General features: G+C 32.8%; 1 protein-coding gene and 1 long non-coding RNA gene across 2 annotated transcripts; one reads left to right on the forward strand and one right to left on the reverse strand.

The window, feature by feature from the left end:
- Positions 1-3,655: 3,655 nt before the first annotated feature.
- LOC128170773 (uncharacterized) lies at positions 3,656-15,757 on the reverse strand. The gene is made up of 3 exons (XR_008241898.1): positions 15,580-15,757; positions 5,685-5,778; positions 3,656-4,319 (listed from the first exon to the last, which is right to left on the reverse strand). It is a non-coding gene; the product is annotated as an uncharacterized LOC128170773 (long non-coding RNA).
- A 136-nt stretch (positions 15,758-15,893) lies between these two features.
- LOC128173466 (uncharacterized) lies at positions 15,894-17,170 on the forward strand. Its single transcript, XM_052839156.1, has 2 exons — positions 15,894-16,212; positions 16,896-17,170. Exons 1-2 carry the CDS (start codon positions 15,939-15,941, stop codon positions 17,117-17,119), a joined length of 498 nt encoding a protein of 165 aa, XP_052695116.1. The 5' UTR covers positions 15,894-15,938; the 3' UTR covers positions 17,120-17,170.
- The last annotated feature ends 3,827 nt before the right edge of the window (positions 17,171-20,997 follow it).

Raw genomic sequence — 20,997 nt, forward strand, 5'->3', positions numbered from 1 at the left:
GGAATTTCTTTGTTAAAATTATATAATAGCAAATCAGTTTTATTTCAACATTTTTTTATAAGTTGATATACTATTACACGAATAAGTTTTATGTAAACGTTATTGACTAGTTTGTTTACATGATGTCAATTATAAAAAGATTTTTCATAATAGTTAAAGTAACCTGGCTCTTTAACCACGAATCATAAGTGACTTGCATCGTTTTCAAACTTGCTCGATTGTCCTATGCATTCTTCGACCACTTTATCTTCTAGAAAAAAAAACCCAACTAGAAATTAAAGTTATGCGAAATTTTCAAATTTAAACGTTGACATTATTTTTATTTCTCTATACTTAGCGGCTAAGCGTGTCATATATAAAAACTCCAGGGACTTGTTCCAAACCGCATAAATTGTATAATGTACATGGAAATGTTTTTTTTAATCTGTACATTGTTAATTATAGCCTTTATGCAAGAAATGATTTTTTTTTTCATTTTCAATTCTTTCTGGATTGTTCCTAAAAAGAATTAGATCAGGATTTCCTAAAACGTTCCGTTTTGCGTTTTAGCGATTGATTGATTGATTGATTGATTGATTGATTGATTGAAACAACTGCAACTTCTCGGGAATTTTCGACATGCAGAAAAACAACCTCAAATATAATATTTAACCGTCTATAATAACCCATTTTTGAAAAAAACAAAAATAAACCACAGTGGGACATATGTTTGAGGTGTTGTCTGAGCTCTGGCCAGAAAATATGCGATCGATAAACGGAAATCTCAGCTCAGTCATTGCACAGACTTGAAACATACACTCTTGGGGTTAATGGCATGCTCCATCATGTGTACACTTTTCTTTTACCGTCCGAATCTCAACATAGCGTGTTTCAAAATGTACATGTACATTACTATATCTAAATCATCAAAACAATTTGAAGGAATGAAAGAAAATACAACAAAAACATGTGACCATGCGCGGATCAAGGTTTGTTTTTCCCGGGAAATTATTTTATCGATTTATAAATTCATATATGGATATTAACATTAAGATATAAACGTTTCAAATAAAATCTAAAAAAAAAGAAATAAATTGTGGGATTTCTTTGTTAAAATTATAAAATACCAAAATCAGTTTTAGTTCCATATTTTTTTTATTATTTGATATACTTTGAAACGAATAAGTTTTATGTGAACGTTATTGACTAGTTTATTCACATGATGTCAATAATTAATAGATTTTTCTTAATTGAAGTAACCTTGCTCTTTAACCACGTATCATAAGTGACTTGCATCGTTTTCAAACTTGCTGAATGACTCAGTTTTCCTAAGCATTCTTAGACCACTTAATATTCTAGAAAAAAAAAAAACAACTAGAATTTAAAGATATGCGAAATTTTAAATTTAAACGTTGACATTTTTTTTCTATATCTCTATACTTAGCAGCTAAACATGTCATATTTAAAATCTCCAGGGACTTGTTTCAAACCGAATATATATATATATATATATATATATATATATATATATATATATATATATATATATATATATATATATATATATATATATATATATATATATATATAATGAAAATGATTTTTTTTAATTTGTACATAGTGTATTATAGCATTTATGCAAAAAATGGTTGGTTTTTTTTTCATTTTCATATCTTTCTGGATTATTCCATATCTTTTTATAGTAAAAAAGAATTAGATCATGATTTCCTTAAAGGTTCCGTTTTGCGTTTTAGCGATTGATTGATTGATTGATTGAAACAACTGCAACTTTTCGACATGCAGAAAAACAACCTCAAATATAATACTTAGCCACCTATGATAACCCATTTTAGATAAAAACAAAATAAACCACAGTTAGATATATATTCGAGGTGTTGTCTGAGCTCTGGCCAGAAAATATGCGATTGATAAACGGAAATCTCAGCTCAGTCATCGCACAGATTTGAAACAAACACTCTTGGGGTAAATGGCATGCTCGATCATGTGTACACTTTTCATAAACCATCCGAATCTCAACATAACTTGTTTCAAAATGTACATTATCATATCTAAATCATCAAAACAATTTGAAGGAATGAAAGAAAATACAACAAAAACATGTGACAATGCGCGGATCAAGGTTTTTTTTCCCAAGAGGGGGTACATGTACGAGGGTATGATAAATGACATTAACAAACTGCCAACCATCTCAAAATTCCATAAAGCGAAGTACGAATTTAAAGCAGAGCAACAAGGACATTTAAAAAGATAGAGGTTGGATCAGGTGCCTAGGAGGAGTAGGCATCCCCTGCCGACCGGTCGCACCCAGCGTGTGCTCATCGTCATGAAAAACGGAAGACACCATAGTCAGTCCGATGTATAAATAATAGTCTAACACGTATGAAAAACATCACTCAGCATGTGTCCTAACGAAACATTGTACTTGCTGACAAGGCCATTGTAACGACCAAAGAAATTGCGTAAAGATTATTTCAATTAATATTTAAGTTTTCTTAAAGGGTCCATTGCATATTTTCGGTATTTAATATATGTTAATTAAAAAAAAATGTAAAGGGGGTTCCCTGACCCACCCTTCCCTCCTCTTAAAGATCCGCTCATGATCATGATGAACATGATCATATTGACCTTGCATTTACAGCGTGTCAAGCACTTTTTTTTAATAGAAGTTAATTACAATTTATTAATTTATCAAAAAAATCAACATAAATCTCAAAAAATCAATTAATTATTCTATGCAAATGAATATATATTTTGTGTTGGGAGATAATGGTCAGTTAGGGGTTCTATATTATGCCAGCACCTATCGTGTACATTGTAACATTGGACTTTATTCTAAGCAATGAAGGCATATGCTTCATTTTTTAGTGAATTCATTTTCTTTGTATTTTAATGTTCTATTATAAAATGTAAAAAAGGAGTTATCGATATTTTTATTTCGTTGTATAGAGGGCTGAACTTGCGCCCCCTTTTACAAATTTCGAGTAAAAGTATATGTTGTAATGCAGAGAAACAAAATTTAAGCGGAAATTGTAATACATATTGAATATGCATGAATATTTGATTTTTTTTAACTAACAAATAATGTAAAAATAGTCTATTCATAATTTTTAAAAATATGAATATGCAACGATAAAAACAGCAATGTCGCATACGAAGGGCGAATTAGTAGTCTGATCGGTTTGGGATTAATTTTCTTAATTTAATCAAGGTCAGATGTGTATGTTGACTTGTTTAGTTTGTTGAAAAAGAGTTTACATTTTTTTTTCTTTTTTTTTTCTCTTTTTGTTTTTGTTTTTGTTTGTTTTTTTTGATAAAGGCCAGAGTTCTAATGGGCAATTCATATATTATATATCCATTAATTCCACTGGGTCACATGCTAACTGACGTTTTTCGTACTAATTGTTAGACCATAATTAATCACCTTATTGTCTACGGACTTTTCCGATTTTTTCCCGATTACGACAAAGAGCACACGGCGGGTGTGACCGGTCAGCAGAGGATGCTCACTCCTCCTAGGCACCTGATCCTAACTCTATCTATTTGGAGGTCCGTGTTGTTCTGCTTTGAATTGGTATCTTGTTTTATGGATTTTTGAGATGGTTCACGGTTGGTAATTGTCACTTTGTCATTCCTCTATAGTTTTAACATTTTAAAGATCGATTTTAAGAACTACAGTCATACAACTAGTACATGTGTTGATATATAAAGATACATTGTTTTTGTTTTTATTTTTACAAAGAAATGGATTTCAAAATAAAGAATCCCATAGATAAAAGAATGACTGAATGACGCAATTTCGAGAAGAAAAATAACAAACACATGGGTTAAGTTGTACTAACACTTTTTCTAACTCGTCGCCCCTGTTACTAGAAAGCAGACAGCAAAGTACTAATTATCTTCTCGTTGAAAACGACCATAACAATCTATTTTAGACATTTAAAGTACACAAAAGCATAGATTTTTATGACACTATGCAAATTCCTCACGCAGTGCTGCAAGAATAAATTCCGAAACATCCGCATTCACACAAAAATATATGGAGGTAGCCTGTATAACCTGAATGGGTTCAAGCACGTCAAACAATCATCTTTACGGGTCACTCGGTACAGATTCATCAGGCAGACGACAGTTCCGTCACAGCGACAGAAACACACTCTCGCGTGCGACAAGAAGAGAGTTGGACTTCAAAACGACTGAGGGTTTGGTGTAACTGACCTTTGTATTCATACATTTGGCAGTTTTTGTTTTTTTTTTGCAGCGGCTGTTGTTGGCATAAGAATATTCATGAGGAACACAAGGAACATAGTTCTGTAAAAATCCTGAAAATATATTTAGAATAAAAAGAAAAATACAATGAATGACGTTGAAAAATGTTTGTACGCCTTACATTAATCCCATTTTCTAAAAATTCAATAGAAAGCCGTCCATAATGAATTTCTCGCGGATACAAAAAGCATAGTTTCAGGTCATGGCCCATACCCCATTGGATAAATATAACGCGTACAGACTTTTTTCATATTTTTCAAACATGTATCGGAGGGTATGTTCTTATTAAATATTACCCTGTTGGCTTGTCCATCGGTAGTATAAAAGATTGGGCCGTTCCTAAGAATAGAACGATTGCGGAAAATTGCGCTCTTTCATACATTATGAATATAAGCCTAAGCCTGAAATTTGACTTTCACAAAATCATTTTTTGACTTATATCCTATGTAAAAAAAAAATTAGGAATAATTATTTCAAAACAAAAATAATTACAAAAAATATTGTATCACTCAGTTTATTGGGCAGGTCATATATTCCTCTATGGTTTCAAATGTCATAAGATCGATTTTAAGAACTACAATCATACGACTATACAGGCAACTTCGCCACATATGATTCTCACATGATTACACTTATGTTATACATATGATCATCATATGAAGGAATTTTCATATGTGAATCATATGTATATTGTTACATATGACCCACATATGAATGTTCATATGATTCTCATATGCTCTGCCACATATGATATTCACATAATTCGATATACATATGATAATCATATGATAATCATATGAAAAGCAATACATATGAGAATCATATGTGGCGAAATTGCCTATGCAGTACACGTGTTGATGTACATTGAAACATCTTTCTTTTCTTTTTTATAAAGGAAAAGATTCCAAAATGAAGAATCCCATAAATAAAAAAATTACTGAATGTCGACGTCGACGCAATTTCGAAAAGAAATATAACAATTACATTGGTTAAGTTGGACTAACACTTTTTTTTAACTTATAACCCCTGTAACTAGCAAACAGAAAGCAGAAAGCAAAGTGTTAATTATCTACTCCCTGAAAAAACCATCTTGCGACCATAACAAGTCTTTAACATAATGTTAAACGTATAAAGTATACAAAGCATATATTTTTATGACAATATGCCAATTCCTCACGCAGTGCTGCAAGAATAAGTTTCGAAACAACTGCATTCACACGCAAATATTCCAGACCTGAAGGTTGCGTAAGGGGGTAGCCTGTTGAAAGGGAATGGATTCAAGCACGCCATACAATCATCTTTATAGGTCACTCGGTACATATTCATCGGGCAGACGACAATGCCGTCAAAGCAACAGAAACACAGTCGTATGCGACACGAAGAAACTTCAAAACAAGTGAAGGTTACGCCTGACTTACCATTTCATTCACATGTTCGGCATCTTATTGTAGCGGTGGTTGTTGGATTGGGACAATTCATGAGGAGCACAAGAAGCTCAATACTGTATAAATCCTGCAAATTCAATTAAAATATAAAGGGAAATATGATATAAAATGCAAGGAAAATCGTTCGACCATCAAGGACGAATATTGGCAAAATTATTTATTAGCAGTAACAAATAATGTTATTTTATGATTTCTAATCATCTATATCCTTTAGTGTGTTAACTGTGTTACAAAATATGCTTTATTTATGGGCAAATCGTGTTTTTAACACATGTAGTATTTGCGAGTTGTAAAATTCCAAGATGGTGTCCGGTGTCGCGTTAATATTTATGAATGAAATTGAACTGGAGGTCAAAGTGCAGGTGCATAAACAGGGTCATACAAAATCGAAAGTTGTATCAAATTAAATTTTAGATTGTTTACTTCTCAAATTTATATGTTAATAAAATACAAAATTCAAGCTATCACATGATCAAAGCTAAAGAGCATCGTTATGCTAAGAGCACAAAAATCACAGACAAATCCTAAATATTGTTAACAAATGTTTGCTTATGGTATATGTGTTTAATTTCTATTGACTTGTTTGATACCTGTTTAGGTATCTTAACAATGCCACTGCCAATGTTTCAAGCAAACCAAGCCATTTTTTAATGATACACAAACTATATTCCATTGGAGGGCCCATTCAATGCTTTACAACACTTTATTTCAGGAGGCTATCTTTATTAAAACAAAACTTATGGCACTTTGAAGTTATGGAATTTCGATTGTTTTCTGGATTTTTCTGCTAAGATAAAGATTAAGCCCATGATGCCTGGCGGCGGACCCGGTAAATACTAAAAATTGAGTAATTTTGATTTAAATTGGGGGTTTTTGTCAGAATTTCATAAAACTTTTTCTGACTGAAAAAAAAGTTCCAGTCTTTTTTAATTCTGATATTGTTTTTCCTCCATTTCTATGCATTCATGAAAAAAAGACAAAATATTCTTGAGGTTACAAACATTCATGCAAAATCTATTTTCAATGGATCAAATGCTAGCATGATAATAAAATAGAAAATGCAACATAATCTAACTTTGTGACGAAATTTGATACATTAATATAATTTTCAGCATTATTTAATCAAAGTTATAAATTTTGTGAAATTTGATTAAATTACACACGAAGTAGACATTAAAATCTACATGATCATGATCATGCAAACAACTAAGATAATCACTAGTCATAGCAAAATCATTTCATTACAAACATCTGGCCTGTCGCATTAATAGATACCTAGAGAAAAACTGTCTTGTTTATTTTAACTTTACAAAATACCCATTGATGAATGTCAGCTGTTCTTTTGATTTCAAAAAATAGTGAAGTCTGGTTTACAATTTAAAATCCGTCGTCCAAGGATTTTAAAATCTGTAGTAGGTGAGATATACGTTCCATGCCAAAATGCAAACTCCAACAGAAGCTTATTGGTTTTCTAACACTGTGCAACAGTGTTCTTTCAAGTCCTGTTTTTCAAATGTATAATTTTTCACAAAATGGACCAAGAAAATCCGTTTCGTTTGACAGGGAATCATCAAAAAGCATGACCACACCAATAAGTATGTGGACACATCTAACATTTTAAGAAATAAAAAATCAACACCAAAGGTTGGGAAAAAAATGTTCCAAAATGTTAATAGTAATAATAATGACTATCATAATTATTATAAATAAATAAATGGCATAATAGCCCCGACGAGTGTAGGTCTATGAAACATTTCCCCTTTTACCTGTTCCATGAACATCCAAAATTCATCAAAACATCGAATGAAATAAAATATTTCATGATTTTATTTTAGTTCGTAACAGCATTAGTCATTAAATAATATAACAATCGAGATGTAATGTTACAACGTTTTGGAAATCCGAAAAAATTCGATCGACCATCAAAGACGAAGATTGGCAAAATTATTCATTAAAAATAAGACATAAAGTTATTTATCATTTTTAATCCTCTGTGTCCTTTAGTAATAATAATTGTGTGACAAAATATGCTTAATTTGAAGGCAAAATACTGTTAGTATCAGATGTAGTATTTGCGAGTTGTAAAATTATAAGATTGCACCCGGTGACGCGTGAATTTTTATGAATGAAATTCAACTGTAGGTCAAAGTGCAGGTGCATTGACAGGGTCGTACAGAATCGAAAGTATATCATGTAAAACTTTAGAACTTTTACTTATCAGATACATGTATATATGTAAGTAAGACACTTACCGAAAGCTTTTTATACAGGACTGCAATACTTCGGTGCATTTTTTCTTTTGTAATAATAATAGAGTCAACTTTAATTTTTTGGCTTGCAAGAAAATCTAACTTGCGATTGGTTGGAAATCTTTATGCAGATTTATTACTTTTGGATATCCGCATTTTAGTTTACATGAACCCCCTGATTGAGGTTAGGCGCGGCGAAGTAAACGCATCGCATTTGTCAATATTTACCCTTGTGTATTGACTTTATCGCTTCAAAACTAACTTTTACAAACAAAAAATCTTTATAGTATGCACATAAATTCATTCTTTTTCAAGCAATGTAGGTTTCATTTAGAATTATTAATGGAAATCGGTCTCTTGAAAACATTTGATAAGGTAATGCTACATTTTGATTGATTTTTAATGAATTCAGCGATCGACACCGGTTTCTATTGTAACCATAATGACCTGCAGCAGCTCTGCCACAGATCACTGTAAAAATAAGCAAAAACTTATAAATAAGTACATGTATTATGAAACACATATATACGGCATCTATTATAAAATTTATGCTCAGCAAATATATATAAAAGTATCTGAAAAAATAAGGCAAATATCAATAAATGTGATGAAGTTATATGCTTACCAGTCAAAGTAAAGTTTTAGCATCGGTAAAAGGTACATATAGAAGCTTCTGTCTTCTAAACTGGATAGTGTATGATATCTACGGTGTTATCGTTAAAGCCATAAAATGCCTCTTTGTGTCTCAGGATTTACAAAAGCCCAATCTGTTGAGATAAATGCCATCACTCAGTATTTGATTCTACATGTAGCTGTCTGTAAAACCTCTTAAGTTCCAAAACCAAAAAAATGTTGAGCACAATCATCACGAAAGAAACGGTTGGCACCAGCGGTCCTTCGTTGATATTCATCTAGTGCAATATGTCTAGTTTCCTCCCTTGGTAAATAACTGAGTACAGTGACCTTTTGTTAATTAAAACGATTCCTCAACTGTGTCACAAATGTAAATAATCTCGTGAAAATCACATTAATGCTCGGATGAATCTAAATCTTTTCTACTTTGACAGTACAATTACATACCGAAGTTGTTGTTGGCGGACGGCAGCAATTATCAAACTCAAATGCCTGTAACTTGACATTAGTATATTATTAATTCCATAACGTTTTACATCCCATATTCCGGAAATACCGAACACTGAAGAGCTATGTACATGTAGGCGTGTTCCGATATACGACCTGAGTCTGTTTACTTGAGAGATGCCCACACATAGTTGCCGTCACGCAATTAATCACAGTTACATAAATGATTAATGATCACAATTAAGTCAATGTTTTTTGTTATATGCATCACATATTTCCAGTTTAAATGTCAGTTGCTAAAAGGTCTTCTTCTTTTTTATCAGAAGGGAAATGTTTACAAACAGTCCGAGTGTAATGGCGGACGGCCCAGGTTTTTCGAGTAAACTGTCCCAAGTGAAGCTATCGCAATTATTTTAGATAGAGGACTAAATAATGCAATTTACAGGTATAAAACGACGGAATTAATCTCAAAGAATGCAAGGATGCAGGATGCAAGAAAATATTTTTTTGTCGATAAACAGTAGAAAACCCTTAACAGACAGCAGGCTTTCACTATGACTCGACTTCAGGAAAAGGTGCACATGCGCATTAGTAATGTATGCAAATTACTAGATAAAATATCACCAATTTGGGTGAAATCCCCACATGAACCAACTAGCAACATGCATAAATCATCCACTGTACATTGTTGAGGGTTTTTGTTTGGGGGGGGGGGGTGCACAACGTAAAACTGTCTTTCTCAGAAATACGCCAGCGATGGCTTTATGCAACATATCATTTGTTTGAGTATACGTCAAAATGCATGTTTGATTTTCAACTTGACGTTTGACAATTGAATAAACAATGCAAAAAAAATGTTGTACCATCATTAATGTATGTAATACTTTATTTTGAGCATGTAAGTTGTGTCGCTGGCCTCTTGTTTATCGCCTAATTTAGCACTTTGTCATTTTCACAAACAATGCAAAAAGTAGACTACTGAAAATTTAGACTGTACTTGCCAGTGAAATAAGGAAACTTTGGACACTTTTGTAAATGCGTCTTTATTTTGGAGGGTGACAAAACATGTAAGACGTATGACGATAGAGGAATCAATAGACGTACGACGATTTACTACAAAAAATAGGGAAAAAATATTGTAAATAAACTAATTCAAAAACACACACATACTAATTCATCCTAGCAAATATATGTTGACAATGATGAAATGTATGACTATCAGATATATCAGTATAATTTAATTCTGGTTGTAGCCTAGCCTCTGATTGGTTAAAATTCAAAAAGAAGCACAGGTTAAATCTGTATAACCTGGTTCAGTATGGGGACACACACCCCTGACAACCAGCTGACGGGACTACTTTTCTGGTTTCTAATGTTTTTTTTACAAAAATAAAATAAAATTATTATTAAATCATATTGAATACATAAAAAATGAAATGTTTTGAAAAAATAACTTTGTTTCATTTTTGTTTGCATTATTTATTAAATTGAGTAAATAATCAATAATAAGCAAGGGAGTATATTTTGGGGTAATGATGATGCATGTCGTCTGCTAGTTGTAAACAAACAAAATGGATGCAGATTTCAACCTTAGATACAATTTTGAGCAACACTTGGAAAATTCTAATGAGGATCCACCTGAAAATGATTTAGAGATTCTTGAATCTCTTTTTGCTGAAGAAATGACTGTAGAGGAGGTTACAGAGGTAGTTCTGCAAGATGCATGTGCATCTGTGTCTACCAGAGATGCTGAGAGAGAGATGCAGCAAACTTTTTCAAGAGAAAGGGAGGAGAATTTCTGTGCTCCTCAACTTAAAAGGTTTAAAATTGTTTCTGATGAAGAATTGCAGGAGTTAAAGGAGAGGAGACATTCCCTATCTACACTAAAGGTTACAAAATGGGGAGTGAAGACTTTCCAAGGTATACTTTGTACTTATTTTAACCACAGGATGAATGACCATCTTTAAGTACTCCTTAAAGATAGCTTAAAGATGCTTAAAGGTAGCTTAAAGACGATCTTTAAGCCACCTTTAAGCTACCTTTAAGCTATATGTGTTGCTTAAAGATGGCTTAAAGAAAGCGTAAAGATGGCTTAAAGGCAGCTTAAAGACTATCTTTAAGCCACCTTTAAGCCACCTTTAAGGACAACTTATAGGTCCTTAATGTCCAAACTTCTTTAAGCCACCTTTAAGCCACCTTTAAGCTACCTTTAAGCCACCTTTAAGCCATTAAAAAAATTTTATTTCAATATTGTGCCTAATTTCCAACAAAATGTATTAACTTTATGAAAGAAAAGGTATTAAAACGGTTTTTGTTCTAGAAAGAAAAATGAAAAAAAAAACACAAAAAAAAAAACCGGCCACGACGAGAATTGAACCCGGGACCCTTAGTTTACTAGCATCACCACATTTCCTCTGCGCCACGGCAACTTACATATATATGAGCGTTTTTATATCCTATATATCAGTGGATATTGAATCACTGAATTGAATGATTTTACTTGAAAAGATTTTGACAAACCATTCAGTTTGTAACAATCAATTATATCTAATTTATAAATTACATGCATGCGTGTATTTAGAATGAAATACGGAACTTGGTCTTCAGTGAACAAAAATATATTATACCTAAATGGAAACCGTTAGGTTCACTATAGTAGGCTTTCTTAGTTAATAAATTTAAACCGAGTAGATATACGTTCATCTAATTTATAGCTATAAAAATGTAAGAAAGAAAATGAAATCATTTCTTTTATAAAATGCATTGATACTATTAGGGTATTTGTTCAATTTCCCGCAATTTCCCAGTTTTCATGATTGCGGCGCCGTTCCAATATGTTTAAATATTTACATGTAATTGTATGTACATGATTTTTAAACTATCAATTCCATAACAAACAAAATTACCAATTACCGGTGACGTTTTTACTGCATGTGGCAATTGCAAATGACTTGTATATACAATTGTATGATGTGCCAGGCCGGGTATATTTGACATATTTACCCTTATACATATATTTAAATAATCAACCCCTATTTATGATCACCGGTACATTAATTAATTAGCCTCAAGATTTTACTCTTACCTACATGTATCATTAATTTGTAGACGTAACATCTTTGAAACCCAGAGCTAGGAAATAATACTTTGAAAATGAATTACAAATGTAAATTAACTTTTATTCACTAGACTTATCGTATACTCGTACATACTAAGATTCAACGCCTTTAGAAACCCTGACGTGCACCTGGGCACACGACACACCTGTTGTGTATATCTTGTATATTCTGTGTTAGTTCCAGGGGTTTTCTTAAGTTGGACAAACAATAGACTTTAATTAGATATACACAAACATGCACCTGGGCACACGACACAACTGTTGTGTATATCTTGTATATTCTGTGTTAGTTCCAGGGGTTTTCTTAAGTTGGACAAACAATAGACTCTAATTAGATATACACAAACGAACAAAACTATGTCTAGACAAACAAAGCAGTAATATCCTGCCCGATATAACAAAGGCAGTTGAGAGTCTTTACATCTTTAACATGTATCTAGCAGATCTAAAATTAGAAATAATGAAAATTGAGAAAAAAAAATACAAACCTTAAACCGGTTATCAAATTAAATCATGCATTTTGGTTCATTATCTTTATTTTGTTTAATAACCGGAGGAACAGAGAGAGAGAGAGAGGAGAGAGAGAGAGAGGAGAGAGAGAGAGAGAGAGAGAGAGAGAGAGAGATTTTTCACCGATTAATTTATAATAGGAAACAAACATACTTTAATTAGTTTTATGCACATATTAAGATACAGAGACTGCGCTCATCCCTACAATAATTTTGAAACCCCCCAAAAATTATAAAGAATTTTATAACGGCAATCTGTGTCCATCGGAGCGGTGCTGATGATAGCGATTTGTGTTTAATGGAGCGACGATTAAAACCGCCTGGAACACCCCCCCCTTCCTTGGAAATTATATTATCACTCGGATGACCCCCTCCCATCCCTATAAAAGAGCTTTTGCATTTAATATATGTTTTTATTGTTCAGCTTGATCAATATTGACTTAAAGGCCACTTAAAGACAGTGTAAAGGCAGTGTAAAGAGAGCGTAAATGCCACTTAAAGATGCTTAAAGATGGCTTAAAGGTGGCTTAAAGGTGGCTTAAAGAAGTTTGGACATTAAGGACCTATAAGCACTTGCTTAAAGGTGACTTAAAGGCGGCTTAAAGGTTGTATAGCCTTTAAGCTCCTTTAAGTCACCTTTAAGCCACCTTTAAGGACTTGCTTAAAGATTGTTTTTCGCCCTGTGAACAGTTTTAAAAATCATGAAAATCTAAACTAAAAAAGCGCCCCTTTTTTAATATCTAAAAAGAAAAAATCAACTCACAATAAATGATAGACCCCAATCAGGAATTGCACCTGAATCCCTCATACATAAGCATAAGTGTTTTACTAATTAAGCTATTGAGGTATTCAAAACAGTTTATCATTATTGATTGTTGATTTTTATTCCCCTAAAACCCTTTTTCCTAAACCCCTTTTTTCTTGCAGAATGGTCCCTTGAAACCTATGGGGAAATGCTGGACTTCAATAACATTAATCTTGAGGAACTTGCAAATAAACTTGGCAAGTTCTATGCTGAGGTCACCCCAAAACCGGACCAAAACGTTCTGAAAAAATGAAGGAACAAGCTTCAGAATATCACAAAAATTCCTTCAAGTCCATTCGATCTGCCCTAAATCGGCATATTCAAAACTTAGGGAGAGATTTTGATATTGTTCGAGACCGCCAATTTAAAACGTGCAATAGTATTTTGGATGGTAAATTTGAAAAAAATGTTCAAGAGGGTTTGGCACGACCTACAAAACACAAAGAAATAATTCCAGAAGCTGACCTAGAAAGAATTTCAGCTTACCTCTATGAATCCCTGAATCCTGTGTCTTTGCGCTTTCGGATCTGGTTTATATTGTCCATGCAGTTTGTAAGTCGTGGTCTCGAGTTCCATGAACAGTTGAAATTAAATTCTTTGGTCCTTTCCTCTGATGAAAATGGTTGTGAGTATGTTACTCTTTCCCATGCGACAAAAGAAAGAAACTGGCAGGGCGGCATAGATTTGACAGAAAATTCTAGAGAAATCAGAATGTATTCGGTTCCTTCAGCAGGTGATAAATGCCCAGTCAAATCTCTCCGGCTGTACATGTCCAAAATTCAACATGACGCCACCAGTTTATTTAACAGATGTTTAAAACCTGCACTCAAAGATCCTAACGAACACGAATTTTGGTACACAAACATTCCACTGAAACATTACCAATTCACACGTTTCATGGCTGAAATTTCAAAGAATGCGAAGTGCACTAAAACTTACACTGCTCATTGTCTTCGGGCCACGGCTATCCAGGGAATGAGCGACGCTGGATTCGAGATCCGCCACATAATGCATATGAGCGGACACAAAAATGAAGCCTCTGTCCGAAGCTATAGCCGCGACTGCTCAACTGCACAGAAAAAATCCATGAGCGATGCTCTCTGTAGTATAATGAATCCCGCTTTAAAAGTACACAATGCTCAACCGAATCGTTCAGACGTACCGTTCGCCACTGCAAGTAATTTCAACGTGCCATCTTTATCCAGCCATTCTGTTCTTCCATCTCGCATTCAACCGTCTGCCGATCTTCAGATAGAGTCATCTGTATCCATGCAGTGCACGCAATTCCAGTCTTCTGTGTTCATGGCAAATTCCACATTTAATAACTGCACCTTTAACTTCAAACCGTAACTCATCCACATGTTTGAAAAAAACAACATGGCTGCTCTAAGCCTATGTATCAGTGTATCAGTGTATCAGTTTATAGATCCCCTCACTTCCGTTGCTACGGTTGTATTATTGAGCGGTATAATTTAAACTAATAAAATGCATTAAAATTTTATATAAAGTTGTTTGTTGATTTAAAATTAAATCATAAGGAATGTCTCTAATTATTGGCCAAGTTATCTGAGGATAACCTGGTTGGGGTCAGTTTACGCTGTTTTATAATCCGCTTCGCGGATTATAAAGCGTAAACTGACCCCAACCAGGTTATCCTCGGATAACTTGGCCAAGAATTAGAGTCATTCCTTAAATAACCTAATTCAATTAATCACAATGAGATATGCATCTAGATATATAAATATGAAATGCCCTAACAAAGTTTAGCGACAGAAAAATGTAAACAAAGAGGCATAACTAAATGATATTATACATATACATTGCAAATTGAGTTACCTACCGTAATATATCGATTATAAACCTAACATAATCCAGCGAAGTTGCACACATGCCTCATAATTACATACAAGTACCTCCATATAGCTTTATCAATGTATCATTAATAATGGCCTTGAAATATCCATGCATATGCATAAATAGTAACTAAATTATACCTACACTAAAGTATGAACATTATCAGATGTACTATGATATAATTCTACTGCACAATGTACATATGCATTGGAAAACATTCTACATGTAACAATATACATATTATAACACTCACCAATTAAGTAGTTTCCTCCAGTGAAAAGTACATTCAGTACAAAATGATCGTAGACATGAGCCCGCCTGACATAAGTTCACGGGCTCTACACACAAAAATATTGAGCTCAAAAACTGATGACGTCACATCATAGGTATGACTAACTGCAGTACCAGCATAGATATGACTAATTGCAGTATTGGCGGTAACATAGACAAAGTCCAAAAGAAATTGATACACTTTTATTGTTCACGCAAGCTTTTTTACACCTGTGACATGCACGGCATATATCAATTAGATCATCTTTCATTCTCAATAATACTATATATTTATCGTCCAACGTAACACGACTATTATATCCACTAATTGGAGAAGTCAAGATGCATTCATTTTTGTTAGCGATTGGTCTCCTTAGTGTTAGTTACGCCCAAAAATGGTGCAAACACGGTGGCTACACAAACGTGGCTTACATGAAAAAGGTTACTTTAAGTTCTTATCATAACAAGAGCAGCTACCCAGGATCAAACGCTGTTAATGGCAAATTAAACGACGTCACTGTATCAGATTGGGAAGTGTCCCCATGGCTGAGGATAGACCTTGGAAAAAACTTCAAAATACTGAAAATAGAAGTATTTGCTAGAGGTGGAGATGTTGGTAAGTGTAAGAATAAATATATCAAACAATATATTTTTTTTATCAATTTTAATTTAAAAATTCCATTTCCAGTTCTATTTACATGTATCTTATCTGTCCGCCTTTTTCCCTTGCACTCAATCTTTTGTTACAACCGAAAACGCATTGGGGTTTTTTAAAGACTCATTACTTCCTGGAATTAAAATTTACGTTTTATTGGTAGATACATACTTTTATAACTAAAACAAAACTGAATTTGCAAAAAAGTTCAAGTTATGAATAAATTTATATTAATATTAATAAGAATATGTAACACAAAATTTTATTTAGCCGAGTAATTGGCTTTAATCAATTAGTAACATATTGCTACATGCTGATAAGTAAAAGTTTGTCTTAGTACTTATTTAATTATTTTGTCATTTCCTAAAATATTTTTATGTAACATTTTGAAATATATGAAACATTTGGCATATTGCTTAGTATAAGTCAATGATAAATATCATGCAGGTAGTATCAAAACGAAAGCTATTGAATCATTTTGTGATTAGTATATTGTTACTGTATACTATCTGTAAAAAATATGCATTTAAAATACACTTATTAAAAATGGAATTTAATGAAGATACATATATAAATTGAACAGCACGTATCAAGACCATTAAGGATTGCAATTTATGTATAACTGTTCCCTTATTTTCTTTCAGCGGGTCGCCTACACGATGTTGAGTTTACAGTTTGGAGCTGTCCAAATCGCTTGCATTCATGTGGACGATACATTGGGCCTGCCAAGACTGGCGAGAGGATCGTAGTTTTTTGTCCCAAAAACACAGTGGGGGAATTCGTACAGCTACAAATTGTAGAGGGAGAAAAAAACGAAATAAGCCCGATGGAAGTCCGTGTCTGGGGAAAACCGACAACTAAAGAATGATATTATCGAAATATAAATTCATATATGGCAATTATTTTATCGATTTATAAATTCATATATGGATATTAACATTAAGATATAAACGTTTCAAATAAAATCTAAAAAAAAAGAAATAAATTGTGGGATTTCTTTGTTAAAATTATAAAATACCAAAATCAGTTTTAGTTCCATATTTTTTTTATTATTTGATATACTTTGAAACGAATAAGTTTTATGTGAACGTTATTGACTAGTTTATTCACATGATGTCAATAATTAATAGATTTTTCTTAATTGAAGTAACCTTGCTCTTTAACCACGTATCATAAGTGACTTGCATCGTTTTCAAACTTGCTGAATGACTCAGTTTTCCTAAGCATTCTAAGACCACTTTAGAAAGAAAAAAAAAACAACTAGAATTTAAAGATATGCGAAATTTTAAATTTAAACGTTGACATTTTTTTTCTATATCTCTATACTTAGCAGCTAAACATGTCATATTTAAAATCTCCAGGGACTTGTTTCAAACCGAATATATATATATATATATATATATATATATATATATATATATATATATATATATATATATATATATATATAATGAAAATGATCTTTTTTAATTTGTACATAGTGTATTATAGCATTTATGCAAAAAATGTTTGGTTTTTTTTTTCATTTTCATATCTTTCTGGATTATTCCATATCTTTTTATAGTAAAAAAGAATTAGATCATGATTTCCTTAAATGTTCCGTTTTGTGTTTTAGCGATTGATTGATTGATTGATTAATTGAAACAACTGCAACTTTTCGACATGCAGAAAAATAACCTCAAATATAATACTTAGCCACCTATGATAACCCATTTTAGATAAAAACAAAATAAACCACAGTTAGATATATATTCGAGGTGTTGTCTGAGCTCTGGCCAGAAAATATGCGATTGATAAACGGAAATCTCAGCTCAGTCATCGCACAGATTTGAAACAAACACTCTTGGGGTAAATGGCATGCTCGATCATGTGTACACTTTTCATAAACCATCCGAATCTCAACATAACTTGTTTCAAAATGTACATTATCATATCTAAATCATCAAAACAATTTGAAGGAATGAAAGAAAATACAACAAAAACATGTGACCATGCGCGGATCAAGGTTTGTTTTTCCCGGGAAGGGGTACATGTACGAGGGTATGATAAATGACAATAACAAACTGCCAACCATCTCAAAATTCCATAAAGCGAAGTACGAATTTAAAGCAGAGCAACAAGGACATTTAAAAAGATAGAGGTTGGATCAGGTGCCTAGGAGGAGTAAGCATCCCCTGCCGACCGGTCGCACCCAACGTGTGCTCATCGTCATGATAAACAGAAGACACCATAGTCAGTCTGATGTATAAATAATAGTCTAACAAGTATGAAAAAATCAGTCAGCATGTGTCCTAACGAAACATTGTACTTGCTGAAAAGGCCATTGTATCGACCATAGAAATTGCGTAAAGATTATTTCAATTAATATTTAAGTTTTCTTAAAGGGTCCATTGCATATTTTCGGTAATTAAAATATGTAATTTTTTTTTTAAAAAATGTAAAGGGGGTTCCACGATCCACCCTTCCCTCCTCTTAAAGATCCGCGCATGATCATGATGAACATGATCATATTGACATTGCATTTACAGTGAGACAAGCACTTTTTTAAAATTGAAGTTAATTACAATTTATTAATTTATCAAAAAAATCAACACAAATCTCAAAAAAATCAATTAATTATTCTTTGCAAATGAATACACATTTTGTGTTGGGAGATAATGGTCAGTTAGGGGTTCTATATTATGCCAGCACCTACCATTTATATTGTAATATTGGACTTTATTCCAAGCAATGAAGGCATCTGCTTCATTTTTTAGTGAATTCATTTTCTTTGTATTTAAATGTTCTATTAAAAAATGTAAAAAAAAAAAAAAAAAAAGGAAAGAGTTATCAATATTTTTATTTCGTTGTATAGAGGGCTGAACCCGCGCCCCCTTTAACAAATTTCGAGAAAAAGTATATGTTGTAATGCAGAGGAAAAAAAATCAAAGCGGAAATTGCAATACATGTTGAATATGCATGAATATTTGATTTTTTTTTTAAACTAACAAATAATGTAAAAATAGTCTATTCATAATTTTAAAAAATATGAATATGCAACGATAAAAAGGGCAATGTCGCATACGAAGGACGAATTAGTAGTCTGATGGGCTTGGGGTTATTTTTTCTTAATTTAATCAAGGTCAAATGTGTATGTTGTCTTGTTTAGTTTGTTGAAAAAAGAGTTTTAAAAAAAAATTATGTTTTTTTTCTGTTTTTGTCTTTTGTTTTTTTTTAATAAAGGCCAAAGTTCTAATGGGGAAGTCATTTTACATCATAAATCCATTAATTCCACTGGGTCGCATGCTGACTGACGTTTTTCGTACAAATTGTTAGACCATAATTAATCACCTAATTGTCTACGGACTTTTCCGATTTTTTTCCCGATTAGGACAAAGAGCACACGGCGGGTGTGACCGGTCAGCAGAGGATGCTCACTCCTCCTCTCCTAGGAACCTGATCCTACCTCTATATATTTGGAGGTCTGTGTTGTTCTGCTTTGAAGTTGTATCTTGTTTTATGGATTTTTTGAGATGGTTCACGGTTGGTAATTGTTACTTTGTCATTCCTCTATGGCTTTAACATTTAAAAGACCGATTTTAAGAACTACAGTCATACAACTAGTACATGTGTTAATATAAATAGAGAATGGCTGAATCTTGTTGAAAACGATGACGCAATTTCGATAAGAAAAATAACAAACACAAGGGTTAAGTTGTACTAACACTTTTTCTAACATGTCGCCCCTGTTACTAGTAAGCAGAAAGCAAAGTAATAATTATCATCTCGTTGAAAGCGACCATAACAATCTATTTTAGACATGTAAAGTACACAAAAGCATAGATTTTTATGACACTATGCCAATTCCTCATGCAGTGCTGCAAGAATAAGTACCGAAACATCCGCATTCACACACAAATATTCCAGACCTGAAGGTTGCGAAGGGAGGTAGTCTGTTATAACTGAATGGGTTCAAGCACGGCGTAAAATCATCTTTACAGGTCACTCGGTACAGATTCCATGGGCAGACAACTCTTCCGTCACAGCGACAGAAACACTCTCGCGTGCGACAAGAAGAGAGTTGGACTTCAAAACGACTGAGGGTTTCGTGCAACTGACCCTTGTATTCCCACATTCGGCATCTTTTGGAAGCGGCCGTTGTTGGCATGGGAATATTCATGAGAAACACAAGGAACACAGTTCTGTAAAATTCCTGCAAATACAATTAAAATAAAAAGAAAATTATTGTGAATGAGTTGTAGAATATTAGTACGCCTTACATGAATACCATTCTGTAAATCCAATAGAAAGGCGTCCATAATGAATTTCTCGTGGAAACAGAAAGCATTGTTTAATAAAATATTTAAGAATTTTATTCTCACCTTTTTTTTTTTCCTTTTTTTTTTTTGATGCTCGGGATAAAAAGTAAGATTTAGCTTTTTATCTACACATTGAATTTATATGTGACGCTTTTTTTTCCTGATTCACTGTTTACTATACAAATAGTTAAGTAATACTTACATTATTGCTAAAGCGGCGTTCATTTTGCTATTCGTTACATGTATATACATGTATAACGCATGAAATCTTCTCATAGATGTTTGATTTCTTTTTTCTTTTTTCATTTATTCCGTTTTTGCACTACCCTTTTTTAACCATAACATGTGAAGCGAAATTCAAGTGAAATTATAACGTGTAGTCAATACAAGTATATACGTTAAAATAACGTTAAATTGTTAATTTTAGTATGCTTACCATGGCATAGAG

The sequence above is a fragment of the Crassostrea angulata genome, chromosome 2 (assembly GCF_025612915.1).
Source record: "Crassostrea angulata isolate pt1a10 chromosome 2, ASM2561291v2, whole genome shotgun sequence".
Lineage (NCBI taxonomy): Eukaryota > Metazoa > Mollusca > Bivalvia > Ostreida > Ostreidae > Magallana > Magallana angulata.